The 26,205-nt window shown below is 37.8% G+C and overlaps 1 protein-coding gene across 1 annotated transcript; it reads left to right on the top strand.

Moving 5' to 3' along the window:
* The first annotated feature begins 294 nt into the window (after positions 1-294).
* On the top strand, positions 295-25,672 carry LOC141500371 (uncharacterized). The gene is made up of 5 exons (XM_074203506.1): positions 295-363; positions 9,476-9,567; positions 11,586-11,712; positions 12,069-12,164; positions 20,206-25,672. The coding sequence occupies exons 1-5, from the start codon at positions 321-323 to the stop codon at positions 21,432-21,434; spliced, it is 1,587 nt and encodes a 528-aa protein (XP_074059607.1). The 5' UTR covers positions 295-320; the 3' UTR covers positions 21,435-25,672.
* Positions 25,673-26,205: the final 533 nt, after the last annotated feature.

Raw genomic sequence — 26,205 nt, 5'->3', positions numbered from 1 at the left:
GCTTTATCCACTAAGCCACCTAGCGCCCCCATATATTTACTTTTAAAGGACATCTGGGTATCTGGAAGCTGTGATCCTCAGATCAAATATTGGACCTATCATTTACTGTCTACATGTATGACCTTGGGCAAAACATGTCTCTAAACTTTAGTTCTCCTCATTCGTAAACTGTGTGGGTTTGGGGTTCAAGGTCCCATTTTTGGTCAAAAATCTCTGAATCTAGTTTATCCTTCTCAGGTGGAACAGAAATTTCATGAGGATAGCAAATCATTTTTCCTTTTTTTGCTCCTCCAGCACATAGTACGATATCTCGAGATTAAATGGATGCCTATTTTACCAGTCAGGCTCCTGAGGCTCAGGAAGGTGAGGTGTTCTTCCATAGTCACATAGCTGACATGATGTGAACCAAAGAGAAATTCCAATTTCCCTGGTGGACCTTCAGTAAGCAAACTGCTTTTAGCTCCCTCCCTGCCCCCATCTTTAGGTAAAGAACAGGAGAGGGAGCAGGGGACCAAGGGGTCTTGGCTTCTTTCTAGCCTCTGGGCTGACTACGACTTGGGTCATGGGGGCCGGGGTCAGTAGCTTGAAAATGAAACCTGAGCTGAGCCCCAGAAATGAGGCGGTTCAATGAAGGACTTTCTAAAAGGTTCCTTACATCCCCTGGCAGGTAGCAAAATCAGGGGGCAGTGGTTATAACATTTTAAATATTCTCTCTTGACCTAAGTCCATTTAATTATGTATCTTCAATGAATGAGGCAATGTGAATTTCAAAATATACAAATTAGTCTTCAGCAGAAATTCCATACAAAAGTGATGCCCCCTTTCAATGTCTCCTCCAATCCTTGAAGACACATTCCACAATTTTTCTTGATTGCCCCTCCCATTCCCAAAGTGAGACTGGGGAGATAGTAGGGAAGAAAGGGATTTGTTTGCAAGCATTCAGATCTGTGGATTTCCTCTCTTCCTGCTTTGAGATTTCTGAAGTGGTATACCACCTTTCATTTTGGCAATGGGACAAGCAGTTGGGGTGCTGGCATTGATGCAGTTGAGTGAAACAAAAGGTGAGGGAATATCCTGAAAAGCTGTGATAGCACCAGGGTGCCATAGGCAGAAAATGCCATATGAGTCAAAGTATCTAAGTATCAAGGAAAAGTTCAGACTGGTAACTATTGCTAGTGTGTGGGACAAATGTCACTTAAATAAATTTCGGAGATCTCTCAAGGTATGAAGAGAAAGCTTTATTTGTTTCTTGAGGAACGGGCCACAATCAATTAAAGAGATTGAGGCAAAAGCAAAAGGCCCAAGAATCACATTTATCCTAACTGGATCCCTGCCCCCCCCCCCCCCCCCCCCCACCCTCTCTCATTGATGAGGAATGTGGTTTTACAATCTAGATGTGCAAACTAATCTAGGGAAAAAGATTATCTCTTCAGCCCCAGGAACTGAATGGTCATTGGACTTCCAACAGATAAGGTGGGATCAGTTGACTCTTCACCAATATCCCAGAAGTTGCTTTGTCAAGGGAGGAGGGGCACATAGTTAACTATTCTGCAATCTATAATATTCTACTGAAGAAATCTCAGACTTTATCCCACTCACTAGGAAATGTTATCCCCTAGTGAAATCAGGCACAGAGAATTCAACACCAACCACTTTAGGATTTTTTATTGGATTACCCTCCCAAACATATTCTTCCTTAATATTAACAACAATAATAAATTAGTACTTATAATTTATATTATGATATATTTATATTATTATATAAAATATCAACATTGTCTACTATGATATTCTTTAAGATAGAATTAATATTTCTTGATCTATATATTTCTGACCAGAAGTTAGTCTCTCAACCTTTTAACTAATGGTTATAAAATATCAGTCTGCTATGTAAGGCCTGTCTTCTACAATGTTGACTATACTTACCTGGTTTTGTCAATGTTAGTACTGATCAACAAACTTTAAGATAAGAGACATCCTGGATGAGCAGAGAGAAAATCCTATTGTTGTAAACATTGACTCTTCAGCATAAGTGGATTTTTTGTCAATAGGAATTTTAAGTAAATATAAGAACTGAGAGAAGAATATTGTAAAACCATAACATCTATGTGAAATCTCTTTGGTTGGCTGCCAAGAGTTTTATTATTTTTTGCTCAGTTTGTATAAAATGATCCCCAAATTTTGTGTCAATGTTGACATTTTTAAGGATGCCATCCTGTTTGATTAAGGAGTTTTAGTTTTGATTTGCTCCTACAAAATGACACGTTCACACCAACAAAACTAAAAAGAGTATATTTAATAAAGTGAAAATGTAGAAATAAATCAGTTTTACAACAAAAGTTACTGGTAAGTCCCAATATAATAAAAAGAAGAGCAAAGATCTACATAAAGATAGATATTTAAAGAAAACATCACCAATCGGGGGAGCACCAACATCTGAATCAATAGCGGCTGGGGAGTTCCAGGGTACAGCCTTCAGAGTCGAGACTGGGAAACACCCCAGGCAAAGCGTCCTTTGCATAGGCGAAACTCCGAAGGGCTGGCCAATGTTAGGGACTTTTAAGGTGTACCAGACAAAGGTGGCACATTGCCAATAGGCTTATGTAAGCTTTTTTGGCACTTAACCAGGACATGTGAAGAGTATGTGCATGACCTGGGAAGACTCCTGGCCATGGTTCTGAAATTAATTAAACGTTGAACCTCTGGATGGGTAGCCAACCCTCCCAACCTCCAGGAATGGCTAATTCCTAGGGGGAGTATCTGGGACACGGAAAGACAACCAAGTTCATGCAAAAGTGATGGGGGACCTTGAGTGGGGGGACCAGCATATGGCCTTGCCCAGGATCAGAATGGGTATTAACCCTTCACATCCACCCCTAGGTTTTGGTAAGTTCCTAGAGTATTAAACTTCATTCAGAAAACTAACTTTGTTCTTTCATTTTAGCCTAAGGAAAATTATGCTTAACAACATATAAGAACATAATAAAAATATAAATAAAAATAAATACATTATTATAAGCCATAATGTATTAATTCTATAGAATATTTCATATTCTATATAATTAATAATAATAAAAATAGCTGGAGGGAGGTTTTGGGGAGAGAGGAATGGGAGTGCATAAAATCAAACGAAGCAGTTTGCAGTTTTGCTCTGCAATGGCGCCTGTACAGTTTTTCATTCTATTATGTTTAATAAACCATGTGGTCACTGAAAAGTCAATTGCAAGAGTTCTTAAGAATGAGAGCAGAAAAGATAGCTCAAACAGGTTAGGAGCAGACATTCTGCAGCAACCAATGAAATTTGCTTTTCTCCATAATTCCTATGTTTAAGATTAATATCTTTCCCCCTTGACTAAATTTTGAATCCAGCTAGTAAAAGTGACTAAATTTGTTCAGCCATAACTTTAGTGTTGAGGGAAGTAATAAAACAATTTTATATATTTTGAGTTTTACAATTTTCCCCCAATCTTACTTCCCTCACCCCACCCCCACAGAAGGCAATTTGCCTTCTTTACATTGTTTCCATGGTATACATTAATCCAAATTGAATGTGATGAGAGAGAAATCATATCCTTAAAGAAGAAACAAAGTAAAAGAGATAGCAAGATCAGACAATAAGATATTAGTTTCTTTCCTAAATTAAAGATAATAGTCCTTTGGTCTTTGTTCAAACTCCACAGTTCTTTCTCTGGATACAGATGGTATTCTCCATTGCAGACAGCCCCAAATTGTCCCTGATTGTTGCATGAGGAAGCCCATCAAGGTTGATCATCACCCCCATGTTGCTTTTAGGGTGTACAGTGTTTTTCTGCTCATCTCACTCAGCATCAGCTCATGACATACATATACCACAGTTTGCTAAGCCATTCTCCAATTGAAGGACATTTACTTGATTTCCAATTCTTTGACACCACAAACAGGGCGGCTATGAATATTTTTGTACAAGTGATGTTTTTACCCTTTTTCATCATCTCTTCAGGGTATAGACCCAGTTAGTGGTATTGCTGGATCAAAGGGTCTGCACATTTTTGTTGCCCTTTGGGCATAGTTCGAAATTTCTCTCCAGAAAGGTTGGATGAGTTCAACAGCTCCACCAACAATGTAATAATGTCCCAGATTTCCCACAACCCTTCCAACAATGATTGTTATCTTTTCTGGTCATATTGACCAATCTGAGAGGTGTGAGGTAGTAGCTCAGAGCAGCTTTAATTTTGCAAAAAGTGCCTATTTTTTAAAAATGATCATTATCACCTTCAGAGTAGGGATTGGGAAACACCCCAGGCAAAGTGTCCTTTGCATGGGTGAAACTCCGAAAACTGCAAACTGCCTCACTTGATTTTATGCACCCCCCATTCCTCTCTCCCTCAAAACCTCCCTCCAGCTATTTTGATTATTATTAATTAAATAGAATATGAAATATTCTATGTAATTAATATATTATAGATTGTAATAATATATTTTTATTTATATTTTTATTATATTCTTATATGTTGTTAACCATAATTTTTCTTTCTTTTGGATGACTGCCACAAGTCAGGGTCCTGATAAAATGTGACTTGTAGACCTGAAGACAGTTTTCCAGATATGGTCTAGTCAGTGAAGAGAAAAATGAAAGTCTCTTTAACTCTCCATTTTGGATAATATGGATTTTTAATGCAATCCAAGTTTATATTAATTTTTTCAAGTGTCTTATCAAATTGTTGAATATTCAGATCTCTAAAATTCCTAGGTACTTTTTGCTTGTTTGCTATTATATTGAATGAGGATGGGAAGTGGAAAATAGGGAGACAATTGTAAACTGCATCAATGCTTTTAAGAGACAAGAGTGCATTATTTTTTATCATTGTGGTATTATGGAGCATTTAAGGATGACTAATAATGAATTTCTTTCAAAAGTGGTCACTACTGAGGAGCTTCAATACCATTAATGGCTTTTAGGAAATGTTTCAGACTCAGTTAAGCCATTGAGATTAATGAAAAGCTCTGCAGTCTTGTTAGGATAGACAGAGATTTCTCTGCCTTGGGTGTATCAACTACATTTCCTTTAGAATACCATCACTTGGAGGATGGTCAGGAGAACTTTCTAGGATTACACTTTAGGCATCTTATCTGTTCTGGACAAATTTGGTGTGTGTGTGTGTGTGTGTGTGTGTGTGTGTGTGTGTGTGTGTGTTATTGTTCCTCAATTAGATGATTCTGTGATGATAAGGCCACCCCCAAATAGTATAAGGCTACATCTCTGATAGAATTCCTCCTTGACACTCTGATTCCTAAGTCTTGGTGAGTGATGGACTCAACATTTTCATTAGGAAAAAAAAAATTAGTCATTGCTAGACAAGTGTACAATTGTTTTAAAACCAACCAATAGGTGGCTAGGTGGCGTAGTGGATAAAGCACTGGACTTGGAGTCAGGAGGACCTGGGTTCAAATCAGGTCTCAGACACTTAATAATTACCTAGCTGTGTGGCCTTAGGCAAGCCACTTAACCCCATTTGCCTTGCAAAAAAAAAACAAAACCTAAAAAAAAAAATAATACCAACCAATAGTGACGAGACCATAATACATATGAAAATAATCTTAAGGTTTTACATAAATTAGTAATTGAACATTTTTTTGTAAGAAGGTTGGAAAAAGCGTTAGCAGAGGTGATAGTACCGAAGGATAATAGAGTCAATGTTGATTGGAGCCTAAGGACCTGAGTTCAAAATCAGGGAACCTCCTTGAACTTCAGCGTCTTCTTCTGGAAACTGAATGGCCTGGGCTAGACTGACTCTGAGGTCTCTCCCAGCTGACTCACTCAGTAGCACGAGGGAGGCAATGTCAAGTACGACCGGGCCGAACTACAACTCCCGGCGTCCGTCCCGCGGCTCCTTCCCGAGCGCAGGCTTCGTTTCCCACAAAGCCCCGCGGAGGCGTCGCCTGGGAAGGCGAGCCGGGCCGGGGCGGGGGGTGGCGCAGGCGCAGGCGCCAGGCGCAGGCGCAGGCCGCGTGTCCGGGGCCGGGACGGCGGCCCCTTTGTTTTCCCGCCGCGGGCCCGTTGCGCCCGGGCTGGCGGGAAGCCGGAGCCGCGGAGGGCGGGTGAGAGGCCGCGCGGGACGGCGGCTGCGCGTGTCTGCGTGCGTGGGGGGGGTCTGGCACGCGCGCTGCTCCCGGGTGGGTGTGTGCCGGGGGCGCGGCCTGTAAATAAGCGCGACGTCACGGGGCGGGGCCGGAGCTGTCCCTGCTGCAGGCCGCCCGGCCTGGGGGCGCGGCCAGCTGCGGAGGCCGGCCCGGCCCTGCCCGCCCTCGGGACGCCAGCCCAGACCATGAAGGCCTTGGCGGGGGCGCCGGGGGACGGAGGTGAGACTGCCCCGGCGGGGCGCCGCCCTTCCCGCGCCCAGCCCCCTAGTGCTTTGTGCTTGCCCGTCGGGTGCCGCTGCCACCTCCGACCCTGGACCCCGGAGCCAGGGAAAAATCCTTTGGAAAAGTGACTTCTTGGCCTTCTGGCTAAGGTCAAGGGGAAATTCTTGTAAAAAGTGACTTCTTGGCCCTCTGGCTAAGGCCAAGGGGAAATTCTTGTAAAAAGTCACTTCTTGGCCCTCTGGCTAAGGCCAAGGGGAAATTCTTGTAAAAAGTCACTTCTTGGCCTTATGGCTAAGGTCAAGGGGAAATTCTTGTAAAAAGTCACTTCTTGGCCCTCTGGCTAAGGCCAAGGGGAAATTCTTGTAAAAAGTGACTTCTTGGCCTTATGGCTAAGGTCAAGGGGAAATTCTTGTAAAAAGTCACTTCTTGGCCTTCTGGCTAAGGTCAAGGGGAAATTCTTGTAAAAAGTCACTTCTTGGCCCTCTGGCTAAGGCCAAGGGGAAATTCTTGTAAAAAGTGACTTCTTGGCCTTATGGCTAAGGTCAAGGGGAAATTCTTGTAAAAAGTCACTTCTTGGCCTTCTGGCTAAGGTCAAGGGGAAATTCTTTGAAAAAGTTACCTTCTGGCTAAGGTCAAGTGAAAATTTTTGTAAAAAGTGACTTCTTGGCCTTCTGGCTAAGGCCAAGGGGAAATTCTTGTAAAAAGTGACTTCTTGGCCTTCTGGCTAAGGCCAAGGGGAAATTCTTGTAAAAAGTGACTTCTTGGCCTTCTGGCTAAGGCCAAGGGGAAATTCTTGTAAAAAGTGACTTCTTGGCCTTCTGGCTAAGGCCAAGGGGAAATTCTTGTAAAAAGTGACTTCTTGGCCTTATGGCTAAGGTCAAGTGGAAATTCTTTAAAAAAAGTTACCTTCTGGCTAAGGTCAAGTGAAAATTTTTGTAAAAAGTGACTTCTTGGCCTTCTGGCTAAGGTCAAGTGGAAATTCTTTGAAAAAGTTACTTCTTGGCCTTTTCATTAAGATCAAGTGAAAAATCTTTTTAAAAATTTACAGCTTGGGAGACAAGCAGAACCAGAGAAACATTGTACACCCTAACAGCAGCATGGGGGTGATGATCAACCCTGATGGACTTGCTCATCACTTCAGTGTAGCAACCAGGGACAATTTTGGACTGTCTGCAAAGGAGAATACCATCTGTATCCAGAGAAAGAACTATGGAGTTTGAACAAAGACCAAAGACTATTACCTTCAAATTAGAAAAAAAAATATTATATTATAATGTAATTTTACTATCTCATACACTTTATTTTTCTTCCTTAAGGATATGATTTCTCTGTCATCACATTCATCTGAGATCAGTTTATAACCTGGAACCAATGTAAAGACTAACAGACTGCCTTCTGTGGGGTGGGGGGAGGGAAGCAAGAATGGGGGAAAAATTATAAAGCTCAAAATAAAATCTTTCTTAAAAAAAGTTACTGCTTGGCCTTCTAGCTAAGATCAAGCAAAAAATACTCTTTTCCCTTGGTCCATTTGAAAGGAGGATACAAATTTCTTTTATTATTTTTGAATTTTATAATTTTCTCCCAATCTTGCTTCCCTCCCCACACCCTGCACAGAAGGCAGTCTGATAAGTCTTTACATTGTTTCCATGCTATATACATTAATCTAAATTGAATGTGTTGAGAGAGAAATCCAAGGATATGATTTTTTTTAAAAAGGAACATTTTCTAAAAAAAAACCCTTTTGTACAAAATAACTAAAATGGGTACATTTTCAACATGAAGATTTTGAATTAAAGCCTTGCTTGAGAGAGTTGGCAGCCTCAACTTTCAATATATACCTATCTATACTTGATTCTTTGCTTGAGGTACTCTACCTTGTTCTATCCTTTCTACTTTCTTTTTCTCTTCAGATACTCTGTGATCGTAGGGAGAGTCTGGGTTAGGAGATAAAATTAAATGTATTGTAAAATGTACTATTACTTAATTATGGGGGAAAAGTCCATATATATTTATAAAATCTCTTTAAATCCATATATATATATATACATATATTCTACTTTTTTAATTTCTTGGATGTGGGTAGTTCCTTTTCTTGTAAATTCCTTATGAAGATGTAGGTTGGCAGCCCCCTTGTAAAACTTACAGTCTTAAAAAAGTTTCCTGGAATATTGAGATGTACCAGTTCTACTTTTTGAAGAGTCCATGGAGCAGAATCCATTCTTTTTGTTTTTTTAACTCATGATTAGGAACATTCCAATCAACTTTTTAAACTCTTATTTCCTAAATCTTACTATCTCTATTTCTATAATGAAAACCTGAGACTCAGGTCAAATGAATTGTTCAACCTTCCATAGTTATTTGGCAACAGAATTAAAACCAGAAGTAGAAAGAGTGCTTGATTCAGAGTGAGAGGACATGGGTTCAAAAGACCAAGCTGTTCTATTTACTAGCTTTGAGTCTTTGAACAAGTTGTTTTTACTCAACTGTAAAGTGAAAGAATTGGACTTCATGATCTCTAAGGTACCCATTAATTATAATTGTATGTCTTTCATCCTGTGACTCTAGTATTTTAGTTTTTCCATATTGTTCCTTTGATAGTTCAATTATTTTACATTTGATAGAATGTAAGCTCTAGGAGAAGAAGAACTGTTTGAATATTTTGTCTTCGGATCCTCATACCTAGGACAGTGCCAGGGACATATAGGTACTCCATAAATACCTGTTGATTCCTTGATTGATTTGATATAGGAGCTCCTAGTTCTTAAAAGAACTCAACAAATAGATTCCTCATACATTTTCTGAACCTGGTAGAGGAATTAGATTCATTTTGCTATTAAATGAGATAGGCATAGAGAGGTTGGGTTACATATTCAATATCACATAGTATATGGTGAAGTCAAGTTATATATGCTTTTACTCTGTAGATTAGATAGCTTTATTTGCCCCAGAACATGCTAGGTATACATAAATAATATCAGCTTTCTCTAATTGTAGACATGGATGGGTCTAAGGTTCTATTTGACTTACTTCTAAGGAGTATGGGGGTAACATTGAAATAGAATATGATAATTTTTAGATTAAATGAAATATGAGATGGAATGGTTTTTCCTCATGGTTCTCTTTTCTTTGCCAGATCTCCCTATTCAAGATTTTGTCTCTCTTCAAGAGAAGCCAACAGAGGAACTTGGAAGATTGATATCTGACCTTTCAAGAGCCAAAGTTAAGGTAAGTTGAGGGTTTCTTTTCCTTATCCTAGAATTTTTGGGCTTCCAGAAGGTAAAGATATTTTCTTCCCTTGTCCTTGCAAAATCCTATCCAGGAAAATGAATTTAAATTTTGTTCCTCCAGGAATCTAGAATATTCTTGTGCAATAGAGAATTTTCCCAGTTTATCTAGTATCTTCTTTTACTCTCTTTTTTCTGTCCATTATCTCTTGTTGTATTCAAGACATTATGCAAGCCTGCTATGTGTATAGTAGCATGCTAAAGCCAGTGATTGAAAGAAGTCTTTGCCTAAAGGAAATTGTAGTTTTCTTTTTTTTTTGAGTTTGTTAGGTTGAATGGCGTCTTGAACTGCTTCTTGACTTTAATTGTGTGGAAAATTTTGTAATTGTGCTTATATAGTTCCTAGGTTTGTCCTGGTAGATAGACTCTTAAATGTTTTATATTATCTACACTTATTCTAATTGGAATTTCTCTTTTTTATCCCTTGCTGTACCTTCTACTATTTCTTCTGGCCATCATGTGAGTGCTTGTCTTATATGAGTTGTCCATAAAATAGTCTTTTAGGCAAGCATATGTTTGCCATTGAAACAATGTGGCCAGCCGATTGGCGTCATGCTCTCTTCAGTAGAGTTTGTATGCTTGGCAGTTTAGTTTGAGAAAGGATCTTATCTGGATCCTTATCCTGCCAGGTAATCTTCAGAAGTTTCCTAAGATAATTCAAATAGAAGTGATTCAGTTTCCTCTCATGTTGCTAGTATCCTTTCCAAAGGTTTCATAGGCGTAAACAGTGAAGTTAGTACAATGGTTTTGTAAAACTTCAGCTTGGTAATCAGTCTGATACCTCTTCTCTCCTACACCTTTCTTTGGTACCTCCCAAATACTGAACTAGTTCTGGCAATGCGTGTGTCAACCTCATTATTAATGTGTACACCTATGGAAAGTATAATACCAAGATAAGTGAACTTATCCACAGTATTCAAAACTTCTCCATTTACTGTAACTGATGGGTCCATGTATGAATGGTGTAGTCCTAGAGAGGTGGACTCAACACTTCCATAGTGTTTTCAGCAGTCATCAGTCATTGCTAAAACCTTTGACTGTTTACCCCAGATTGAAGTCAATCCCTCTCTAGCCAAATTTCCAACTGAAGAAGAGGTTTTGAATGCCATTAGACTCCTTTCTTGTGGCAAAGAATATGGGGCTCATTTTATTCCACATTAGACTTACTAAGTGGAGTGGTCTATTACTGACATAAAAACTGATTGGGGGGCGGCTAGAGGGCATAGTGAATAGAGCACCAGCTCTAGAGTCAAGAGTACCTGAGTTCAAATCTGGCCTCAGACACTTAGTAAATACCCAACTGCATGGCCTTGGGCAAGCCACTTAACCCCAATGCCTCGCAAAAACCTTAAAAAAAAACTGATTGGAATTTTCCAAGTTAAATGACAAGAGGAGGTATTCCCTGAGGATGCCTCCATTGTCCAACTCTTTTTTTTTTAATCTTGTTACATTTATTATTTAAATTTATTTTAAATAGTAATTATTGTGTTATTCATTTTTCCTGGTTTTCCCTTTGGTTTATTTCATAATGGTCCAACTAGACTTCTAGTTAAAGCCTTATACTTAATTGTGTTGTAGCATTATAGTATATTAATATTAAACAATTTATTAACTATCCTATTGTCCAACTCTTTAAAAGGTAAAGGAAATAGATTTTTATGTGACAATCACAGGTTTCTGTTGGGGGAGTGGGGAAGAGTTTCTGTCTTTGTCAAGATTCTTGCTGGTGTCCTCCTTAATAGAACTGATCTTTCACCTGGAAGATGGTCATCTATCTATGAGGCATCCCATTCCTCTTTTTGACACTTCTAATTATTAAAGTTTTTCCTGACATCAAGCTGAAGTGGGCCCTTTTACAACTTTTACCTACTTCTTCTGGTTCTGTCCTCTGGGATCTCCTCAATTCTCTTCAAGACTATTTTGGGAGATGGTTGAATAGAAAAGTCTTTGATATTTCAGGAGTCATTGACTTTCAAGGATGTTGCTGTGAACTTTACCCGGGAGGAGTGGAGACACCTGGATCTTGGTCAGAGGGACCTACACAGGGAAGTTATGCTGGAGAACTATAGGAATCTGGTCTCATTGGGTAAGATATTGATTTAATATTCAGAAACTATGCATGAAACACATTTATATCTGTACTTGTTAAAATATGTGAAACTTCTAAAATGCTTACTGATTTTAGATTTGAATTAAAGTAATTCAAAGTTCTCTTTTTGACAAAGAAATAGAATGTCTCTTCTGTCAGATTGTGACATTGTTTTTGTTTAACAAATGCAAGGCCTTTGTTTGAAATTAAAACAGGAAGCTATTTTGTGTCTGTGATGTTTTACTTCTTTTATTCTTTAGCACCCTTAAGAAGAAAGAAGAAACTGGAAATGAACTTGGGAATATTCATTGTTCCAAAATGAACATCCATTTTCTGTTTTTCTTTTTGAGCAGGGCATCGCATTTCCAAACCAAATATGATTTCCCAGTTAGAAAAAGGAAAAGAGCCATGGATGATAGAGAGTGGAACCTCAAGATGTATTTGTTCAAGTAAGTGGAAAACAAAAGCCAAAAAAACAAAACCAGTCAAGTGGGAGGTAGGATAGGTGAATCATAAGGGTATAATATCTGAAATGTTGATTGAGTTGTTTTTAAAGCCTTTCTTAGGCCTGTGGAAATGACTGGTACCATTTACCATATTCCACCAAAGCCCTGGATTTTACCTCAAAGTATCATAGAAACTTAGAGTTGGAAGTCATCTTAAAAGTCATCTTTAATTGCCCACCCAAAGCAAGAATCTCTTCTGAAATATCCCTGACAAAGATATCACTCCTTTGCTGATTTCATTTTAATTTTTAGAGATTTCTTTACATTGTGCTGAAATCTTCTTTCCTATAATTTTTTACTCTAACATTTTTTGATGATAATTTATAGGGAGAATGATGAGTTTTCCCCATCTATTCTTCTTTGCTTTCCTCTGGTATTAGAAGAGATGTTGCTTATTTTCTTTAAACTGAACTTTTCTTATAGTTCCCATCCCTTCTTTCAGAGTCTCATCTCATTCTCTGTCATCTTCCATCTTTCTCTATTGACAGTTCTTCCTTTTCTTTCATTGCTTTCACTGCTGATCTCTTCAGTCTTATAACCTTTCCTTAGAGGCTTTTATTTCTATTTTCTTCTTAACCCCCGCCATGCTAACTTCTTCCTCCACACTTTTCCCACACTAACTGGAACAGTTATTTTAAATATTTTCAATGATTTACTTCTTGCAGAAGTGATCACTTTTTCTGAATCTTCTTACCTTTTATTTGACGTGATGAACACTGGTTTGAAATATTACTATCTTTGTGCAGTAAGGTTCTGTCTTGTAGTTCGGTTAGAACCTTTTGACCCAGAGGTAACAAGAAATACTTGATCAATGAGAACCATACCCAATAATCACCCAACATTAACAGCTAGTAACTTTCTTGCAAGATATGTTTTGGGGTTTAGGGATTTGCAGCTATTAATTGAGAGGTGCATGGCATTATAATTTCAAGTCAAAAAGGAGCAAAGGTCCTAATATTATAGAACTCAGCTGAAACTCTTGCTTTCTTTAGCTTTTGACAAAGCATATTATTTTAATCAGTCTTATTTTGGCAGGGTCTGTCACTGGTAATGTCATTGTTGTGCTCCTCCCTTTCACCCTCTCTCAACTCTTCCCAGCATGCTGGAAAGGTTATTTTGCAGAGTACAGACTGTGTTTGATTCTGTAGCTGAGATGCTTGTGCAGAACTTTGGACCTGGAGGAGCCCCACCACAGCAGTGTCTTGGATCCTTTCCTCAGTTGACCCTTTGTGAGTTTTTGTGTCTACCTTTGGTCAGAAGTTTTGCTTCTCAGGAGATATGTTGTATCCTTTTCCTGGGACATATGGGGACCCCTTGGGTGGAGGTCATGCTAATTTGTCTCTTTCTTTGGGGGGTTGGAAGAAGTCAGGGAACTGTTCAGATTGGGATGGGCAACGAGTACTAATTAAGCTAGGTTAATTTTATTGACATATTAGAATATATCTATGAGTCTGGTAAAAAAGAAAGTCCCTCCTCCTGTATTGCTGTACTATCTTATTACCTCTGTCTCTTTCCTTTTAACTTTCTTCTTTTATTTTTTCAGACTTCTAATTTCAGGTAGGCTTTATCGCTAGCCCTCTGTTTATTTATCTCTGAGGAGAATAGGACACCTTCAATTGTTCCTTGTTCCTGATAACTCAAGGATATATTTCCTTTCTTGGGTATCTTAACTATATTTCAGGCTTATCTTTTCAATTAATTATAAGAATTTTTTATTTGGTTTCCTATTGTCTCTTGAAACCCAACATGTGAAAAATTGAACTTGCATTTATATCCTAGTACCATTCTCAAATTGTATATTTCTGACTAAGGAAACCAATAAACAAGTCTCAAAACAGGATTAATTTTGAATACTTCCTATCTTTTGTCCCCTTTGTTCAAAATATTACAAGTTCTACTATTTTTTTCTTTTGAAATATTCCCCAAGAGTTTCCCTTAGTGTCCATTTAGCCACCAACCTTGTAGTCATGTCTGCATCACTTCATAACTGACTTATTGAAATTCTTATTTGACCTTCCCAACAATTCCCTTTTGTTCTGCTGACAGACCTAAATGAATCCCAAGCTAGCACAATTAATGTAACTATTTATTTGTAGCCTTCTAAAGATTACACAGAAAACAAGAACAGAAGTACCATCTCTGTGCCCCTAGACTGATTAGGAATCTCTGAACTTCAAGTACAGAGTCTTCTGAGATAATAATTTTTTAGAATTGAGGAAATAGAGGGCACAATGGATGTTGGAGAGTATCTTTACTTTGTTACTTAATCCAAAAATTTATTATGCCTTCCTGTTGAAGTGGCAGCTTAGCATAGTGGCTAAGACTCTATATTTGATATCAGGAAAATTTTTGTTCAAATCTTTCCTTAGGCATTTACTAGCTATATGAATCTGGGCAAATCATTCTATATACCTCAATTTTCTCATCTTAAAATTTGGACTTTGAACTCTGACTTGTAAGGTTTCTTCCAGCTCTAAATTTTGGAACCTATTGTCAGTTTTCACATTTAAATTTTATTTTGCTGAATTGTTCTCCAAACAACCTCCATTCCTGTATTATCTTCTCTAGAAGCCATGTGCCTCTATAGTGGCTTTGAATGCCAAGCCTAAGAAGAACCTATGAAATATACTCTTCTGGAAATGTTGTCTTCCTCTCTGCCTATCCAAATTCTTCCCATCCCTTAATGCCTATCTAAATTCTGTCTCCTCCATGAAACCTGCTTGACTCTTTTGTTTTTGGAACTTTAAAAGTATTCATAGATCGTATGATGTAATAAGAGGTTCTTAATGACTTTATCCTGAACTTCAATTCTTTGACAGACCCATGATGACAGGAAAACTTCCTGTATACACTCTCTGGAAATTGAAACTCATTCATGCCTTTTCACTTTTTTGTGATTCTTACCCATAACTTTCTACAAATTCATTTCAATCTCATATCTATTAACTTAAGTGACAGTGCTGGGGTATACCAACAAAAATGAAACAATCTCTGCCCTCAAGGATACTTGTATTCTATCATGGGGAAAAGGTTCAGTATGTATGCATATAAAGTTCTGGAAAATTGAGGAGAGAGAGAGAGTATGAATTACTTTGGGGAATTAAGGAAGTTTTATAGAGGAAGTAACACTTGAGGTGAACCTTGAAGAAAGGATTTTGAGAGAGATGAAGAGGGAGGGTAATGAAGATGGCTTGGGAAAATGAAAAGAGGTGGGAGATGGGCTCTCGAGTTCAGAGAGTGGCTAGATGTACAGACAGGTAGGAATATAGAATTTATGTTATGAATGTTATGAAATCAGGCTAAACTATTTAGACAGGAGTGCTTAGTATTTCATGGGTTCTTATGCTTGGCACATCGTGGATACTTGATAAATGCCTGGTGACTGACTGACTGAATCTGGCAGGATGGTAGGGAGGAGCCAGCTGGCAGAGATCCTTGAGTGCGCGGCTCAGGAGTCTCTATTTTATCACCCAGAAGGTGGGGAGGAGCCGGTGCCTATTTTTTTACGCATAGAAGTGATATGGTCACCCTTGTGCCTGAGGTGAAGGCAGAAGCCTAGAATCTTTAAGAGGCTTTAGTAGTTCAGGTAAGAGGTGAGGAGGGCCTGAACTAGGGCAGTCTAAGTGTATAAGTGAAGAGATGCTGTGTAGGTAGAATTGATGAATCTTAGCAACTGATTAAAATGGGAATGAGGAGAGGGAAGAGCCACAGCTGCGATAATGAATCTGAATGATTTGGATAATACTGAACTTCTCAGTAGAAACCAGGAAAATTAAAATAGAAGGTTGTTCTGGACTAGTTGGATTTGTGATCCCCAGGGGACATTTTGGAGGAGTTGTTAAGTTGGCAGTAGATAACATAACTGAAGTTCAATGTAGAGCTAAATAGATTAGGATAACTTACAATTAGGATCATTTCCCATTGAAACTGAAATTTTCAGGGGAGTTTGTAGAGAGGAAAAAATAGAGGAACTGGGACAGAGGCCTGAAGAATGTCTATACTAAGGTTTTATGATGATTGAGGAAAGGAGTGGGAGACCTGTAGGAATTGAACTAGGAAAGAGAGTTTCATAAAAGTGAAAGAAACAGAATGCTTAGCAGAATGAGAAATTTCAGAGAGGTCAAATTAATTGCATTTATGAATCTACCCTTAATGCTAGAGACCCCCTAGATATTTTATTATTTCAGTTTTCATTGTAACAACTAAGATTTTCTCTCTGGCATCCTTGCTGACACTAAATGACTGACCATCTCCTTTTCCTAGTCATAGAAATGATATTTATATGGCATCTTTTATACAATATATCCTATAATCTCCTTTGTTCTTTAGTTTTTTATGTATATTAGTCTTTAACAAATATTCATTTTCAGGGCACCTAGGTAGCACAATGGATAGCGCACCAGCCCTGGAGTCAAGAGTACCTGAGTTCAAATCTGACCTCAGACACTTAATAATTACCTAGTTGTGTGACCTTGGACAAGCCACTTAACTCCATTTGCCTTGCAAAAAACAAAACCAAAGAAAGAAAGAAAGAAACAAATATTCATTTTCTTCAAAGAACTAAGAATCTAGTTGGAAATTAAAGACCAATACTCAAAAATTTTAAATGTTGCATTTTAAAACATAAAAGTATTTAGGTAACTGCAAGAAATTATTATATAATTGGTTGACAAAATGGTTGATGTAATCAGTCAGCAAGCGTTAATTATATCCTTTGATCCAAGTGCTGTATATGATGTTGAAGGGGATACAAAGTTAGACAAAACAGTCCTGATTTCAAGGAACCTGTCTAGTAGGGGAGTAAACCTGTACCTAAGGCTTGTTTTTATAGGTATGTAAAAATCCATGAAGAGTGGAGGGAAACCAACTTAGCAGTGGCAGGAGGGACTAGAAGAGATTCCAGGAGGAGGTGACAGTTGAGCTTAGAAGCCAGGGATCCTAAGAGACAGATGACAGAAGGGAGAACCATTGCAGAGGCTTAGAGATGGAACTAGAGTATCTGATGGGCCAGGATTCCTAGGTAGAGGATTGTGTAGATGGGACTGCCATGTACAAAGCCTGGAAAGATCATAAAGCTCCAGGTGACGGGCATGGCACTTCATCTTTGACTTTATAGAAGTATGAGGGACTGCAGTGGAAGTAAATGGCATTTGTGGCATGCTTAGAAGGATGCACTAGACTGAGCAGATGGAGTGAGATGCAGCTGGATGTAGCTGGATATAAGGAGACCAGTGATTGCAGCCGAGCAGGTCACAGGAATCAAGGAGGTGCCTGAGAGACTCCTCCAGAAGACAAGAAGGGTGAAGAGTTAGTGACTGATGGGATGTATGGACAGAGGGAGGGTGAAGAGGACACACAGGGAGAATGGTAATGCCCTTGCCCATAACTGGAGAATTCAGAAGAGGGCTTTGAGGAAAAGATCAATTTATTTTTGGTGTGTTAAGTTTAAGATCCTCATGGGATGTCTACTGAAAACACCAGTGATGCAGAATTGAAACTCAGGAGACAGACTCGGGTGGAGGCAGATCTAGGAGTCTTCATAAAGGTCAGTTCAGGAATTTTGAACACCTTTTGTGTTCAAAACTTTGTGCTACATCCTGTGGGCAGTATATATATTTGTCGACCCTACAGCCTCTTATGAGTAATCAGATGGGAACAGAATCAACCATCATGCAAAGGTAATATTAAAAGAAAAGGGAGATCTAGGGACTAAAAATGGCATTGAGGTTTTTTTTTGATTTGTAGAAGATAAGCTGAATACCACAGGGTGTTTAGAATTTGAATTATTGAAGAGGAAAGGAAGAGCATGTTTCTAGTAGGGAGTCTAGAGTGACCATGTAAAGGATCATTAAGATATTGACTTGACAGGGGGGTGGCTAGGTGGTGCAGTGGATAGAACACTGGCCCTGGAGTTAGGAGTACCTGAGTTCAAATCCGACCTCAGACACTTAATAATTACCTAGCTGTGTGGCCTTGGGCAAGCCACTTAACCCCATTGCCTTGCAAAAAACTCAAAAAAAAAAAAAAAAGAAAAAAGATATTGACTTGACCTAGAGTACTTGTGAAAAAATGGAATAGAAATTTCAGTAAGGATTAGCAGCTTTGTTTTGTGTTGTCCAAAGGTTGAGGACTGAGGACATCAAATTTTATCCATTAAAACTTTTCCAAAGAGACATGACATTATGATGTAATAGAGAGAATGTTGGAGTGGGAATCAGGAGAGACCTGGGCTGAAATTCTCCTCTGATACAAGTTGTATGACCAGTTTCTTCATCTGTGAAATGGGGTTATTAATCTCCCAGGGTTAGTTTGAGGATCAACTGAAAAAAAGGAATATTCAGTGCTTTGCAAACCTATATAAATATGACAATATAAATGTGAATTATTGATGTTGGATTATTTTTGTCAGGCATCACAGTTGGTCATTGGCAATGTTGGTCAAATGGAGGCACACTAGTAAAGACATCTAGGATCAGCAAACCAGGCTTGGTCAGACATTGACCAAACATTTGGAAATAAAATTAAAATAGAGATTAAGAATTTTAGTGCTAATGGTTAGTCAACATATCTCTTAGTGGTTAGAGAAGGTGAGAATCCTCTTCCAGTAAGTATAAGAAAATAAGAATAAAATACTATTCACTAAAATACAAAAATGAACCTGATTCTGGGGCAAGTATGGTTCGTATATTGGCTCCTTTGTACTTCTTGATAGATATAAATAACTCTGGTCCAGGAAATTACAGCACTAGATGGGCTATAATTATGTTTGGTTGAGCATTTATTTACATGCCTGCCGTATGTCAAACAGTGTCCTAAGTGCTGGAAATAAAACTTCCAAAGAGAAAGTTCTTGCTCACCTGATGGTCATTTTCTGTTAGGTTTGGTACAGGGAAATGGAGTTATGGGAGTGTTCTTAACAATGTGAAATTGGTTGTTATGAAGGATTACTTTGGTAATGATGGTGTGTAGGTTCATTTGTAGGGGGAAGTGATTAGTGACAGAAGGATTAATTAAAATACTTTTATAATTTAACTCACCAAATAATAAGATTTTAATAATTAGGAACTTACATTTGTATAGCACTTCAAGATTTGCAGAGCATTTTCCTCATCATAACCAAGCGAGGTGCTTCAAAACTTATTACTTTCATTTTGCAGATGAGGAAACTAAGACTGATTAGTAACTGTCCAAGGCAGAATATTTATTGAATGTAAGGGACTGTGCTCGACTCTGCTATAAAATAGCTTATTTATGTTAGTGTTTTATAATTTACAAAATAATTTTTCTTAGATCAGAGTTTTATAACCTTCTCTGAGTCCCTTGGGCAGTCTGGTAAAGTTTTTGGATTCTTTCTCAGATTGATGTTTTTAAATATATAAAATTTATACTATTACAAAGGAAACTAATTATATTGAAATGTAATTAAGAAATTTTTTAAAACGTTCACAGACCACATGTTAAGAACTGCTTTACATAATCTTATTTAATACTTACAAAAACCTGTGAAGTACAATCTGTAGCTAGATAGTACAGTAATTATAGATGAGAAAATTTATGTTCCCAGAGATGCAGTTACCTTCTTAGGGTTATATAGCTGGCTGCTGAGTTTTCTGACTTCAAAGTAGGTGTTCCTGGCACTGTATCAAATTGAGATGATGAAGGATTGATAATCTCATGCCATACTACCACTTTTAATGATGCTTTTCCTCCTGATAGTTGCTACTAGTTACATCCCCTGTGCTTAAAGATGGTCTCTCATCATATCAACTAGTCTGTTTTGGTGGATTCTTTCATATTGTATCAGTCTTACCTATATTCACTTCTCTCTCTCTCTCTCTCTCTCTCTCTCTCTCTCTCTTTATTGCTACTCCTTTCCCTTTCCCCCAAATTTTTAAAAACATTTTACAGAGTGGAAAAACAAAATATGCCTTGTACTTATTATCAGTTTTATTTTCCCATTCTCATTGTATTTCATTTCTTTTAGACAGGGAAACTAGGCCTGAAGCCAAAGATGTAACTCCAAAGGAAGGTATTTCCAAAGAGAACTCACAAGAGAAAGGAATCACTTTGAGTGGTCTCTCTTCTTCCAAATTAGGAAAAACCTGGGAATGTGATAGCCAGTCAAATTGTCAACTGGGAATCCAGGAAAGGCAAGTGAAACAAATGGAAGTTATCCAGAAGAAAAACCTCACTGAAAAGAGACCCCCTAAATCTAATAAATGTCGAGTAAGCTATAGTCTGAACTCTGCCACTGCTTCTCAGGTAGTTTCTGTAGGAGAGAATTGTCATAAATGTGACATGTGTAGAAAGAGCTTCAAAGAGAATTCCAGCCTAATTAAACATAAGAGAATTTGTTCAGGGAAGAAACGCTTTGAATGTAATGAATGTGATAAAGCTTTTAGCCAGCGTGCACACCTTATTCAACATCAGAGAATTCATACTGGAGAGAGGCCCTATGAATGTAACGAATGTGGTAAAGCTTTTAGACGGACTATAGACCTTACTCAACATCAGAGAATTCACACTGGGGAAAAGCCCTATGAATGTAATCAGTGTGAGAGAGCTTTCAGCCAGCGTGCACACCTTATTCAACATCAGAGAATCCATACTGGAGAGAGACCCTATGAATGCAGTGAATGTTCAAAAGCCTTTAGCTGGAGTACACACCTTACTGAACATCAGAAAATTCATACTGGAGAGAAGCCCTATGAATGTAATGAATGTGGGAAAGCATTCCGAAAAAGTACAGATCTTAATCGGCATCAAAGAATTCATACTGGAGAAAAACCCTATGAATGCAGTGAATGTGAGAAAGCATTCAGTCAGCGTGCACATCTTACTCAACATCAGAGGATTCATACTGGTGAAAAGCCTTATGAATGCAATGAATGTGGGAAAACGTTCAGATGGAGTACACATCTTACTCAACATCAGCGAATTCATACTGGAGAGAAACCATATGAATGCAATGAATGTGGGAAAACTTTCCGTCGGAGTACTGAACTTACTCAACATCAAAGAATCCATACTGGAGAGAAGCCATATAAATGTAATGAATGTGAGAAAGCCTTCAGCTGTAGGACACACCTTATTCACCATAAAAGCACTCATAGTGGAGAGAAACCCTATGAGTGCAATGAATGTGGTAAAACCTTCAATCGTAGCTCATCTCTTACACAACATCGAAGAATCCATACTGGAGAGGAACTCTAAATATACAGTAAATGTGGAAAAACTTCTTAGGAGAGATGATTTGTCACCTCAGAAAATTAACATTTCATGAATGTTAGAGTATGGGCATCTGATATTCATATGCTTTTAAGAATAAGAAATAACATGAACAGCAATAGTCATTCCAGTATAAAAAAGAAAATTACAAGCAAGAGCATTAAAAAGTACATCAATTTCAGGTCAAAAGTTCCCTGGCTTTCTTGACACTTTAGCTCATGATTTCATTTTGTCCCTACTCTTCCATCCCATTCCCCACCCTCCACCCCCACTTGCCTGTAATTATGTTTAACATTGCCTGAATCCCTGATTTCAACTTTTGTTGTCTCTGTGTGTTGTGACTCTTCTGCTCCCCCAATTTTATTCTCTGACTGATTATTTAACTTTTGCTTAATTGTAATTTATCCTGGTTTTAGTGCCTAACTCTTTCTTCCATTCATTGAACAGCATTTTTTTTAACTGATAACAAGCCTGGCTGTTAAGCCATGCCTTGTTGGAGTTGGCTAACTGAATACAAGAGACAACATTTAAGAAAATATTGGATGTGGGAAAACTTTGAGCCATCATACTTTACTCTATAATGAGAAAAATCTATTCCAGAGAGAAATATAGGCATACTAAATATATGAAAGGACTTCAGAATCAGATAAATGTTATTATATTCATATTGGAGAGAATTGCTGTGAAGATAATGAATTTTTGAAATCCTGCTAGAATACACACCTTAAGCAACATCAGTTGATTTATACTGGTGAGAAATCATGTGTATACAATGAATAATAGTCTTCAGTTGTAGTTTAGCCTTCATCTCACATTGGAGCTTTCATAGTGGAAGTAACTATGTTAGGTAACTATTGAATGAAGTTCAGTAAAGTTATGAATGAAGGGAAATCTTTCAGACTCATCTCTTAGTTCAGTCACCTGCAGTTGAGATTTCAGTTTTTTACCCATCAACTGATTTTATTTGGTACATTCGAAAGTAGGGACTCAATACTATTATGTTATCTTCCATTAAATAACCAACCTAGGTAAGTTCCCAGAGACTTTTACCAGAAATTTGACTATCAGGAGAAAAATTAATTTTGTCACAAAACTCATGAAGACTAAGTGTTAGAAGGATTGCAGACTACATTATTGGAATTATAGATCTTTGAAATTTTGATGTATTTGAAAGACAAAAGTATTTTTTTCCCTTTTAAAAAAATTTCTTCCTGAAATACAACTTGACTGCTACCAGCTAGCAAAAGAATTTTGCAAATCTGTGTGCTGGTGTATTTACTGAGAGCAACCATTTAAATTCAAGATTTTTGAAACAAAGAAAACTGACTAAAAGGAACTTTTTGGAGCAAAGGAACTGAAAAGTCTGTTCTTAAATTTCTGGCAGTTTCCCTTACTAGAAAATTGAAATGATTTTAGTATTATTACATGGAAGCAAGTTATACTGTAGGTTGGGAATCAAGATTCCTGACCAGGTGATTGTTGTCCAAAGTTTTTTATAGAAATTATTACAAATGCTATATTTAATCAATTATAAATGCTATAGATGCATGATAGCAAGTTTTTAAAGTGTATATGAGTTGTTAAATAGGGTAACTCAGTAATATATTGTTTACAGTCCTATTTGATATAAAATTTTTTTCAGAACTTTGATTTCATTAATGTAGAGAACTCATGTGGAATCTAACCTTAATAATATCGATCATTACTTGTTTTGAACTTGTAGTTGTAGAGAGGTACCTGAGAAGTTGAGAGATTAAGTGACTTATCCACGGTCAACTAGCTAGTGTTTCTGAGACAGATCTTGAATTTAAGTTGTCCAGACTTTAAGACCAGCCATTCTGCCTCCTACTACTAATTGTTTCTCTGGCTTCTTTATTATACCTATCTTATTTTACCTGACAATAAGTCAGAAGATGAAGGAACACTTTCTCTAGGGTCATGAAATTCAGAAAAACTTTTTGGGATATTTTCCTAGGACTTTTAAAAGGCTTTTGGGAAGCTCAAGAGAATTTTGATGATTTTTTTGAGAAACTGATTCAGAAACATTTTTCTCTCCTTTTTATTCACTATAATTTTTCTTTTAACAAGGATAAGGATTTAAGTGAAAGCATGATATAATGAAAAGAGTTTGCATCACTGGTAGGGAAATCTGAATTAAACTCATTCCTCTAACAGTTGCGGACTATGTATCCCTGGACATATTACTAAGCCTCTCAGTTCCCTAGGTAACTTTCTAAGACTATAAGATGCAGAGCTGATTGGTACCCTTCATTGGTAGAAGAAATTTCTCCTTGGGAGTACCTTTCATTGATGAAATCACAGGTCCCTTCCCATTCCTGGCATTTTAATTTGAGGTACTTTTAGTTTGAGGACTTTGAGGTATCATCTCATTACCAGTTAACTTTAATCTTTCCTTTTTATATTTCACCAATGGAATAAGTGGAGAAGCGTGATTGAAGGCAACTCATAAACAGAACAACTAATAGAAAATAATGCTTATTATGTTTGTATATGAACCCTATAGAAATTGCTTTTTTCCTTCCCAACCCTTTTTGTTGTATATGTGGTATATTGGAGTGAGTTTAATGCTTCTGAAATAGTTTGGTTCATTCCTCCTATGTTAATGCCTTTCCTTTTAATTGAATTTGAGTATAGATTGTTCTCTTTATATTGTTGTTATACCCGTTCTGGTTTGTTTACTGACTTTCATTTGTTGGAGTGTTTTTATTCCTTTTGGACCTGCGATAACCCTTTTTTAGTTTATCATCTCACTTCCAAATCCTCTTTAAGGGAATGGAAAGAACATGCTGCTAATCATAGGGCTATCAGCAGATACATAGAAATTAATGAAACCTATCTCCACACTTCATGCACAGATGATTGAATTTGATTAGAAAATGGCAGCTTTGTAAGGGACTGTGATAAAACTGAAGGAAGATATTCAGTTGTGGGAGCTGTTGGAACAGTTCTCTCAACACTAGGTTTCTTAGATAAATTTTCAGATATATTTCTGGGTTTCTGACTTTGATGAATTTATATCTGAACACCAACTTGTGGGATTTCTTCATGGATCATCCAAGGATAGGATTTCTGTTATTTAGGTTATTCACTTATATGGACTGTTAAATGGTATCATTGATGGTACCAGCCAGCTGTCTGGTAGCACACCTTTATTGTTTTACGGCAGAAGTTTTATATAAAAAATTATTTTGAGACTTAACTGACACTTAAAAATTTTTCATAAATGCTTGAGGGGTTGAATTATAGATAGATTAGGTGATCACTTACAGCTTTGAGTATAACAAAGATACTACTATGGACCAAATTAGGGAAGGCTTATTGATGAACTCATTTCAGACAAACTTGTCCTCATCAGAGAGCCACAATTCCCCAAGCCTGCTCATAGAATATTTTACGCAAAGCCCTATGTCATTTCTTGTGCCCAAGGTATAAGAATTTCCTCTGCTAATGCTGAATTTGGAAATGCAGATAGATAAAGCCCTGGCCCAATTGAGTTGTGTGAAGTAGGAAAATAAAACTAGAAGGGAGTTGATTCTTATTCTATTGGATACTGGGGCACATTTACCCTGTCTTCTTATTCTAGGGCCCCAAAATTAGGAGCAGGAGGTCAGAGGAAGAGTTTTTTTAAGCATTTCACTCAAACCTCTTATCATTGGGTGTGCTTAGTCAATCACATGTTTGTCAGTCAAGCAGATAATTCCTAAATACTGGGTTATCCTACTATATTAGCTTCAGATGCTAATTCAAGATCTTCAGGCAAATGCAGGAACCTTAGGCAGATCAGTGACAGGCAATTCTGAGCCAATCCTAAAGTAAACTTAAAACAGGACCAAAGAGGAATAGGACTTTCTAGTTTTCTTAGTGCCTGACACTTAAATGCTTGGTGATTGACTGGCCTTATAAAAGTGCAATGGGAGATAAGAAGTGCTGATCCTAAGCCAAGTGAGCTCTCTCCAGTGTCTGATGGTGCTCACATTCTTCTGTCTATAATTGTCATATTTTTGGAGGGAGAACTTGGCAGATTACTTTTAGCTTAGAATTCTTCAGCTAGTACGCTATAGTACCATCCCGTTGGCTACCCTACAACAACAGTGCTTCTTTGGTGGATTCTCATCCAGATCTCCAGAAATATATATTTATAGTCATAATCTGCCCATATATCAGCGATTCTAGAAATACAAATTGAAGAGTACCTATGCTTATGACCCAATTCCTATTTTTTTTTGGAGTTTTTCACTAAACTTAAGAGATTTAGATAAACTTTTCACTTTAAGTCCTATATTTGAGAAATGAAAAATGGGAAATTTCAGTTTTCTAATGATTTCTACGACTTCTAAACAATTGCAATTTAAAACTGATCTTCAATCTGCTAGGGAAGGCCACACTTCTGAAACAACACTAACATGCCATATCTGGCCTGCACATAAGTAACAAGTCAAAGATCAAGACCATGACATTAGGTGATGCCATGACAAGCACATGAATTGGATTTGAGTGAGGGTTGCTGTGCTAAATCACCAGTCTCACTTCCTGTACAGAGTCATCTGTATCCAGTGCCTGAATCAGGGTGACTGGAGATGGCCCTGGATGTGGGGCAATCAGGGTTAAGTGACTTGCCCAAGGTCATACAGCTTGTAAGAGTCAGGTGTCTGAGGCTGGATTCCTGTCCTGATTCCAAGACCAGTACTCTATACTTGGTGAATTAAGGAGTTAGGAAAGGAGCTTAGAAGATGGA

This window comes from Macrotis lagotis, chromosome 1 (assembly GCF_037893015.1).
Source record: "Macrotis lagotis isolate mMagLag1 chromosome 1, bilby.v1.9.chrom.fasta, whole genome shotgun sequence".
Taxonomy (NCBI): Eukaryota; Metazoa; Chordata; class Mammalia; order Peramelemorphia; family Peramelidae; genus Macrotis; species Macrotis lagotis.
The sequence above is the reverse complement of the archived record's forward strand: the minus strand, read 5'-3'. Positions and strand labels throughout refer to the sequence as shown.

Bases quoted from the DNA above. Each gene is read 5' to 3' on its own strand.
- LOC141500371 (XM_074203506.1), top strand. From the start codon at position 321: ATGGATGCCTATTTTACCAGTCAGGCTCCTGAGGCTCAGGAAG. The intron at 9,568-11,585 runs GTAAGTTGAGGG...TTGATATTTCAG, and splicing joins TTTCAAGAGCCAAAGTTAAG to GAGTCATTGACTTTCAAGGA. The intron at 12,165-20,205 runs GTAAGTGGAAAA...CATTTCTTTTAG, and splicing joins CTCAAGATGTATTTGTTCAA to ACAGGGAAACTAGGCCTGAA.